Source organism: Silene latifolia, chromosome Y (genome assembly GCF_048544455.1).
Source record: "Silene latifolia isolate original U9 population chromosome Y, ASM4854445v1, whole genome shotgun sequence".
Taxonomy (NCBI): Eukaryota; Viridiplantae; Streptophyta; class Magnoliopsida; order Caryophyllales; family Caryophyllaceae; genus Silene; species Silene latifolia.
In genome coordinates this window covers 150,772,446-150,782,157 of record NC_133538.1, presented here as the reverse complement: position 1 = coordinate 150,782,157, position 9,712 = coordinate 150,772,446, and the positions used below count along the sequence as shown (strand labels likewise).

Sequence of the window (9,712 nt, the reverse complement as noted above, 5' to 3'; positions counted from 1 at the left end):
GGAATCGGTAATTGGCATATTGTGTGGTATTTGCATTTATTATACTTGTAATGTATATTGGATAATATAACGGTTGTGATTGTTGGTTGTTGTTGAGGAGACGGGAGACGGTTGGGAGTCGGTCTTTCCCTTGGGTTGCCACTTGGAGCTTTCCCACTCCAAGAGGGATGTGCACATTAATGACTTGAGTTTGGAGGGACACGTGTGGTTGAGGTACGACGTTTGGCAGGGGATCCGGTTGGCTTTCGGACCCGGTACGTCTGGTCGTGTCCCGGTACCTGTTTGTGATTATCGGTATGTCTGGGCGTGTCCCGGTACCAGTGTTGTTGACGGTATGCCTGGGCGTGTCCTGGTACCAGTGAGGTTGTCTGTATGTCTGGGCGTGTCCCGGTATCGTGGTGGCGGTTGTCGGATATCATGTTATTCATATCATAATGTTGTATGTACACACACTCGAGTCGGGTCGCACTTTATTTATTTATTAAAACTGATGTTTGTTGTGTCTGTGCATTGTCACCTATCTCTTTTGGGGTAGCCTGTGTCGATCGATATGATATCCTTTGGTCATATGGGGAGCAGGTTATGATCAGGTTGTTTGGATAGTACGCGGGAGACGGGACGAGCTTGATGATATCACGAGACGAGTCTAGTTGGCTAGAAGAGTATAGATATCACGAGTTATATTTTAGTTATTCATTTATTTACGTTTATGTAATTCACTAAACATTTATATTAATTAAGTGTTCTTTGATTGGAGTTTTGAGACCCTACCTCGGGAAACCGAGATGGTAACGCTCCAATTATCTTGGCCGGATAGTTGGGGTGTTACATAACCAATTTGGGAGAGGCCCCTTGGAGAACCCAAATGACCACCTCAACGAATTTCTAGAGAATTGTGACATGTATAAAATGAACGGTGTATCCGATGATGCGGTCCGTCTTCGGTTTTTCCCTCGCTCACTAAGGGGTTCGACCAAAGATTGACTAAAAAATTATGATGCCGATTCATTCAAGACTTGGGAAAAACTTTCTTCAGCCTTTTTGAACAAATATTTTCCACCATCAAGAACCGCCAAGGTTAAGAGTGAATTGCAAGGATTCACATAAGAGGAAGATGTGACATTGTACGAGGCATGGTAAAGGTACAAGAGGCTACAAAGACTATGCCCACACCATGGCATATCCGAAGCCGAATTGGTGAACAAATTCTATAAGGGATTGACTCAAGACCTTAGACTATCACTTGATGTGGGCTCGGGAAAATAACTTTGGATATTTTGGGCCATAAAGCGGCAAAAGAATTGATTGATGAAATGGCGTCAAGAACTATCGATTGGGGAAGTGATAGGCAAACAAGAAAAGGGTAAGAGAAAAGACCCTAATACGGTGCTAAATGTTGAGGTAAAGGGTATGTTTGATGAGTTAACTCAACAAGTGGCATTGTTGAATGCTAAGCCTTCTAACTCTGACATGAGGCAAATCTTGTCATGTGAACATTGTGGTGAACAAGGCCATACTCCCATCGGTTGTCCTTTGATTGCACCCATTCAATAAGAGTGTTATACGGAGCAAGTAAATGGGGTTTGGGAATCTTCAAATGCAAGGCAAGGGTTTCATCAACAACCAATTTGTTAATGGGAAGAGGGTTCACCCTCTCTTGTCTTATGCATCACAAAACATCCAAAACCCAACTACTTCCTCACCACAACAACAAAAAAGGTTCAATCAAAACCCACAATTCCAAAGACAAATCCCTCCCGGTTTCCAAGGAAAACAATTTGTCACTCAAAACCAACAACCATTTGGGGGCTTCAAGGGACAAAATTTCAACCAACCTCAAAACCAAAACTTCCAAGCTCAAAAAACAAGGCTTTAACCAAAACTTTCAAGGCCAACAAAACCAAAAACCATCTTAGGAACAAGCCTTTGAGAAATTGGTGATTGCCAACCAAAAATCCGACTCTAAACTTGAAAACCACATTACTTCACAAAGTCGGGTTAATGATAAGATAAGAGCATCCCAAAAAGTAATGGAAACCCATGTAGCCTAAATTTCACAACGATTGAGTCAACTAACTCAAAATTCGGGGAAATTTTCGGGCAACACGGTGATCCTAGGAAAATAAACGCGGTGTTCTTAAGAAGCGTGAAATAATTAGAAGAGGTTAAGAGGGCCCCAAAGTGGAAGAGAAAGAGAGTTGTTAATGATGATTTGAAGGAGCAACTGGTGGATGTTGAGGTTGAGAAGTCTCAAGAAGTAGAGATGGAGGCACCACCTAAAGAGAATGATCTTACACCAACAAAAGAGAAAGAACCAATTCCTCTACCCAAGTAGTATATTCCACCGGTACCCTTTCCACAAAGGCTTGCCAAGCCAAGACTTGAGAAAAAGTATGAAAAGTTTGTTGAGATCTTGAAGGGGATGAATGTCACAATTCCTTCCTTGATATGATTACTGAAAATCCATCATATGGGAAATTCCTTAAGGATCTTGTCACTTTGAAGATGAAGAGTGGAGAAGTGCAAACTATTAACCTCTCCAAGGAATGTAGCGCTATTCTTACTCACACCAACAAGCTACCGAACAAGCTAGAAGATCCGGGTAGCTTTTCAATTTCATGTTCTATTCAAGGAGTGGCTATAAAAAGGGCATTATGTGACTTGGGGGCTAGTGTAAGCCTCGTGCCATTTTCAATCTTCAAGAAGCTTGATTTGGGAGATTTAAAGCCGACAAGAGTTTCACTTCAATTGGCCAATCGATCGGTTAAATTCCCTATTGGTGTTATTGAAGATGTGCCCTTAGTTGTTGGGAAGCTAATTATACCGTGTGACTTCTTTGTCATGGACATGCCCGAGGATAACCATGTGCCTATTATCTTGGGCCGTCCTTGTCTAGCAACCGGTGGGGAATTAATTGATGTCAAGAGTGGTAAACTATCATTGCAAGTGGGTAAAGAAAAAGTTGAGTTTGAACTCACCAAGTCTATGGAAGCTCCATTTTTTGGGGACACTTATTGCATAGTAGACATACTAGAGAATCTCACGGAGGAGCATGAGCCAAAAGCTTCCTCTATGGATCCTTTTGAAACTTTTCTTGTCAATGGGTGTGAAGTTGATGATAAAGATGTTGAAGTTCTAGCATATGTGTGAATGTTGGACTTTGCTCCAATTCATGAAAAGGCTCCAAAGTTTGAGATGCTAGAAATTGGTAAGAAGGAGGAGAGCTTCACGCCTCCTCCTACGGTTGATCTTAAACCTCTCCCCCCTTCCTTGAGATATGAATTCTTAGGTGATAACTCTACTTTTCCCGTCATCATCAATAGTGAACTTGACAACACTCAAACTTCAAAATTACTTGCATTGTTAAAAAGGTTTAACAGTGTTCTTGGGTACACAATTGGTGACCTCAAAGGGATTAGCCCCTCTTTGTGCACTCATAGAATTTTGCTTGAAAATAAGGATGAATCCTTCATAGAGGCACAAAGAAGGCTTAACCCCATTATGAAAGAGGTTGTAAGAAAAGAGGTCCTCAAGCTACTTGATGCCGGCATCATCTATCCTATTTTCGATAGTAGGTGGGTGAGCCCAGTTCATGTAGTGCCTAAAAAGGGAGGAATGACGGTTGTTAAGAATGATAAAAATGAATTGATTCACACAAGAACGGTAACCGGGTGGCGCATGTGTATTTATTATAGAAAGTTGAACAAAGCTACCCGGAAGGATTACTTTCCTTTACCGTTCATGGACCAAATGTTGGAGCAATTGGCTCAACATAATTACTTTTTCTTCTTGGATGGGTACTCGGGATTCTTCCAAATCCTTATCCATCCAAGTGATCAAGAGAAAACTACCTTTACATGCCCATTTGGCACATATGCATATTGGAAAATGCCATTTGGACTATGTAATGTACCATCAACATTTCAAAGGCGTATGATGTCTATTTTCTCCGACTTTGTTGAGCAAGAAATGGAAGTTTTCATGGATGACTTTTCGGTGGTGGGAAAATCTTTTGAACATTGCTTGACTTTAACATTCCGTGTGGTGGTTGATCTTGCTTGGTGGATTGTCTTGATATTGGATTCGCTAGTGAATAATGTGTTAGTGAGACGAAGCTAGCGGCCTTGGTGGAAGGTATTCGGTAGTGTATAGAGTTAATGTCGAGAGGCTATGATGCAGTTGATACGATATCGTGAGCCATGTTGTGGAGGTAGGCATAGTTGGTGGAGTTCGCGATAGGAGTTCATGTTTTATAGGTTGGGTTTGAACTTCGGGGACGAAGTTCGTTTTTAAGGAGGGAAGACTGTAATACTACAGTTTTATGTGCTGTTGGGTACTCTATCGAGTAGGGCTTACTCTGTGGAGTAAGTGAGTGTTGCATGTGAAACAGTGTACTGCTGATGGGTATTCGATCGAGTAGGTGGGTTACTCGATCGAGTAGGGGGCACTCGATCGAGTAAGTGACTTACTCGATCGAGTAAGTCAGTTTTTACGGGTTGTTTTCCGGGTTTGATAGCAACGCGTGAAAAGGTTATATAAGCTTCTCCGTCAGTTTCTTTTTACTTTTTACCAAGTTCTAAACATTTTTACAAGAAAACAAACATCGTTGCATTCTCTTTTCGCATTGCTATCAAATCCAAGGGGCTAGAGTCGTTGGAATTCAGAGTTCTTTATACCGTTGAGACCGTCGTATTGTGGGTAAGACTCTTGTACAGTTTTTATGTCGTTTTATTGTTATTGGTTGAAACCCTAATTAGGTAATTTGGGGGTTTTGGGAGTATTTTGATACTAGATGGTGATTGTATGATTGTGTATTTGATAGGAGGCGATTTCGTACAGGAACTTTGCTGATTCGCTATTGTGACGATATTGGTGATTGCTTTTCCAGGTAGGGTTTCCCTACTCGGTTATAGATTACATAATTGTTTGGTGATGGTTGTGATTATTGTTGATCTTTAACGTATTGGTATTGTGTTGGTGTTAATGTTGTATAAATGGTTGTGTAATTATTTGTGGTTCGCGAGGCGTGTCCTCGGTTGAGTGGAGTCACTTGCGGCAGTGGCTTCACGCCCTTGATTCGCCCTCTATGGAACCCGCCACAGGAGCGGATGTGCACATTAAGGAACATGGGTCTTCGCTCGGAATAAATGAGTGGGGATTTGGTGGGTACGGCTGCGGTTCCCCACTGGCGGCGTGGAATATCTGTTGCGATGGGTATTCTAGCAGGACTACACACTTTATTGTGTAGTCAGGTGTGTGGAGATGTGACGGAGTTAGGTGATATGTGTGTTGTGTCTTGCATATCTTGTTTAGTGTAATCAGTAACTGGCCCCGTTTAAATGTTTTGAAATTTGTGGTGATCCATTCGGGGATGGTGAGAAGGTATTGAGCAGGTATGAGATGGCTTGCGCGAGGGATAACTGGGATGGAGTCACCATGTGTCACTAGAGTCTTATAATTTATCTTGAACTTAGTTTTCCTTTCAGTTGGTTTGATGTTTTTGGAACAGTTGAATTTCACTTTATAGTTTTGGGTTTAGAACATGTAAACAGTTAAACTTGTTTAATTAAGTATGTTTCTTTATGGTTAATTTGATATACATTACCTCGGGTAACCGAGATGGTAGCACTTCTATGCCTAAGGTGGTCGTGGTAAGGCATATTGGTGTATGGGGGTGTTACATTGACAAACTTGGAGAAAATATTAAACAAATGTCAAGAGAGTCACTTGGTCCTAAATTGGGAGAAGTGTCATTTTATGGTACAAGAAGGTGTTGTATTAGGGCACATAGTGTCCAATCGTGGAATTGAAGTTGACAAGGCTTAGGAAGAGGTCATTGAGAGTCTTCCATCTCCACAAATGTTAAGGGGGTGAGGATTTTCCTTGGACACGCGGGGTTTTACCGCCGCTTCATCAAGGATTTCTCTAAAATTGCAAGACCATTGACCGAATTGTTAGCTAAAGATACTCCCTTTGTGTTCTCTATTCATTGTCATGATGCTTTTAATAGGTTAAAGAAAGCCTTAACAAGTGCTCAAATTATATAACCTCCGGATTGGAACTTGTCGTTTGAGCTCATGTGTGATGCAAGTGATCAAGCCTTGGGCGCGGTTTTAGGTCAAAGGAAAGATGGCAAGCTACATGTCATTCACTATGCAAGTAAGACTCTTGATGAAGCCCAAATCAACTATTCAACAATGGAGAAAGAGCTCTTGGAGGTAGTCTTTGCTATGGAAAAGTTCTGGACTTATTTAGTGGGAGTCAAGAAGGAATCAAAGCCTCATTTGATCCGGTGGATACTCTTACTTCAAGAATTTGACATAGAAATAAGGGATAAAAAGGGAGTTGAGAATGTTGTAGCCGATCATCTTTCACGGTTATTGAATGAGAATGTTAAGGATGGACTCCCAATTGATGCTACTTGCCAGACGATCATTTGTTGTCCTTGTGTTTGGGAGAAGAACCATGGTATGCCGACTATGTCAACTACTTGGCATCGGGCATCATTCCTTATGGGTATGACTCTCACAAGAAGAAGAAGTTCTTCCCTGACATAAGGCAATACTATTGGGAGGATCCTTGCTTGTACAAGACATGTGCCGATGGAATGACTAGAAGATGTGTACCGGAAGATGAGTATCAATCCATTATTTCTCATTGTCATGATCTCCCTTGCGGAGGGCATGCTAGTGCTACCAAGACCGGAGCCAAAATATTGCAATGTGGATTTTATTAGCCATCCTTGTTCAAGGATGTGGCTTCTTATGTCAAACCTTAGTGATTTTATGAGCTAATATTGTATTCTAGTTGTCTTTGCATGGTTTGTCACATTTTGTAAGAATTTGAGCTCTTAGGAGTTTATTTCTAATAAATTTTCAAGAATTAGTATACAAGGCTAAGTGTGGAAGCAAGATGGATCATAGTAAGATGTTATGGAAATAACAAGTCCAAGCAAGAAGAATTGTGAAGTGGGTTGATGCACAAATGAAATCACAAATCAAGCCCAAGAATTCAAGTCCAACTAGGTGGAAGCTTAGGATGCTAAAATACATTGGATGCTATGTTTTAAGAGCTTAACCGGGTGATTAAACAAGGCATTAAACATCAACTTTGGATTCCTTGAGCATTAACTAGAGGAATTAAGAAGACGGAGATAGAAAGCCACGACCCCGATCGGGGTTGGCATCCCCGATCGGGGTTTCCTTGCCCTTGGTGTTTACGTTTCAAGTCCTAGCTCCCTATAAATAGAGAGCTATGTCCGACCTAATGAGCATCTTATTTTCATCATACATTCTCACATTTCTTGTATTCTTAAGCACACAAAAATTCTCTCTTAGTTTTCATTTTAGTTTTAATATTGTTAAGCATTTGGCTATTGTTAAACATTTGGTTCTTATATTCAAGCTTTTGGTTCTCATTTGTTCTTCCTTGCAAGTTCCTAGTTCAAGTACCATTTCTTATTCCGTAATTCTAATTCTAGTTTATTTAATTTACATTTCAATTTTAGTTTTACATAGTTTTATCATTAGTATTTTAATTCAATCACATAGTTAATTCTCATATTTCATAATTCACCTTTTAGTCTATATCATTTCTATAATCATGTTTAGCACTTCATACATCATAGTTTGTAGTTTACATTTCAATATGAGTAGCTAAATTTCCTTAGTCTAGGGACTAGGGAAGCCATGCAATAACTAATATATGTAAAATGATAAATTAGGTTGATATAATTTTGTCTAATTGTTTCTATCACATGTTTGCATCGTCACGATTAATATTTGTTTAGTGGCCATATTCATCGATTAAGTTTGTTAATTCGTTTTATAAGTCGAGAGGCACGGAATTGAATTAGACTAAGCATGTGTAGTAGGACGACCTAGTCATAACGAGAGTTCTCTAGGACCCGGTCTATGGTTGACACTAATATCGAGAGGTGGGTATCTTTAAGCCTAAACAATTGACAATGTTATTTATTCCGAGTTTAACATGAATATATATTTACAATTACATGTGTGACCCTACTCCCCTAGACTCCTTTAATCATATATTTTTATATCATTCTATTTGCTAATCATCAAACCAAAACAAACCAATCAATCGTTACCGACCTTGATGGATTTCTATTCATAGCATTCCATGGCGCAAATCCCGTCTCCTTGTGTTCGACACCTCGTACTACATTAATTTGTGTCAAGGGTAATTATCTTTGTTAGGTGTGCGACATAGCCTATCAAACATTGGCGCCGTTGCCGGGGAGCACGGTTTTATTGCGCTTAGATTTGTTGATTTCTATCTTGCTTTCTTTTGTCTTGAGGAACACTTGTTCCTTGAGACCGTTACTTACAATTTACTAGTGATTGTTGTCTTATGCCCAGGTCTTCTTGTAGTGGAGATTTGCTTTCACCGGATTCCGAGCCCGAGAAAACTTTTCGTAGAAGACGACATTTTTGGAAGGAAGTTAAAGAAGTCGCTTCTCCCGTGCAAGTTGAAAGTACAAGAAAGCCTTACTTAGACGATCTTAAAGATCTTGAAAAGGAGGAGGTTTCTAGTTCATCATCTCCACCACCACCACCATCTCCAACTAAAAAGATGGTGAGACTTTCCGATCATTCCAAGCCCATCGCGGCTATGCTTCTAGCCGGTATTACAACTACTCAAATTACCGCCCCGGAAGTCGAGATCAAACCGGCTTTCATTAGCCTTGTGGAGAGAAAGCAATTTGGGGGAAGTCCTTTGGAGGATCCCAAATTTTTGTGACTATTGTTCTATGTTTCGGCAAACAGGCGTCACTCAAGCCCAAATTAGGGAAATACTTTTCCCTTTCTCTTTGAAGGACAAGGCAAAACTATGGATCAATAACCTTGATCGCACCGCCATGGGAATCACACATTGGGAGACATTGGCTCTTGCCTTCTATCAAAAGTTTTTTCCACCGGAAAAAACTCAAACTTTGAGGAGCCAAATCACCGGATTCCGTCAACAAGCTCTTGAGAGCTTAAATGAAGCTTGAGAGAGGTACAAGGAGCTACAAAGGCAATGCCCACACCATGGGTTGGATGCTTGGTTCCTAGCTATAACATTCTACAATGGATGTTGTGCCGAGTCCTGAAGGATTCTTGATTCCGCCAACAATTGGCGGTTTGATCAAATTTACACCGATATTGCTCATGCCACAATCGAATCCATGGCGATCTATGACGCGCAATATGTCAATTCTCGAATTGTGCTCATCAAAGGTAAAGAAGAAGCTTCCAACACCACCGTTTTGAAAGCTCAACTCTTATTACTCCAACAATAATTGGCGGACCGGGATGCTAAAGATTCTCTTCAACAACTCAATGTCGTGTCCTATACTAGCCAAATCATTGTTTGTGAAGGTTGCGGAGGTGCGGGTCATTATGCCTCTCTATGCCAAGCTACTATGGAGGAGGTATGTGCTTATCAAGCTTTTAGACAAAGTTTTTATCCACCGGGTACATTTTCAAATACTTATAACCTGAACTCAAAATTTCACCCGAACTTGTCTTATAAAAGTAACAATGTGCTTAACCCTCAACCCCAACAAAATTTTGTGCTCCAACCACAAAATAACTTCATCCTTCAACAACAAAGGTTTGTTAATCCACCGGGTTTTCAAAACCAACAACAAAGACCAGCGCAACAAAACTTCCAACAACCACAAGGTCCACCACCTCAAAATGCCCAACAA

The 9,712-nt window shown here is 40.6% G+C and overlaps 1 protein-coding gene and 1 non-coding gene across 2 annotated transcripts; one reads left to right on the top strand and one right to left on the bottom strand.

Moving 5' to 3' along the window:
* Positions 1 to 2,448: 2,448 nt before the first annotated feature.
* On the top strand, positions 2,449 to 3,150 carry LOC141629175 (uncharacterized). Its single transcript, XM_074442219.1, has one exon. The coding sequence runs from the start codon at positions 2,449 to 2,451 to the stop codon at positions 3,148 to 3,150; it is 702 nt and encodes a 233-aa protein (XP_074298320.1).
* A 5,800-nt stretch (positions 3,151 to 8,950) lies between these two features.
* LOC141635192 (small nucleolar RNA R71) lies at positions 8,951 to 9,057 on the bottom strand. The gene has a single exon (XR_012539895.1). It is a non-coding gene; the product is annotated as a small nucleolar RNA R71 (small nucleolar RNA).
* Positions 9,058 to 9,712: the final 655 nt, after the last annotated feature.

Excerpts from the sequence above, each read along its gene's own strand:
- LOC141629175 (XM_074442219.1), top strand. The coding sequence starts at position 2,449 with ATGATTACTGAAAATCCATCATATGGGAAATTCCTTAAGGATCTTGTC.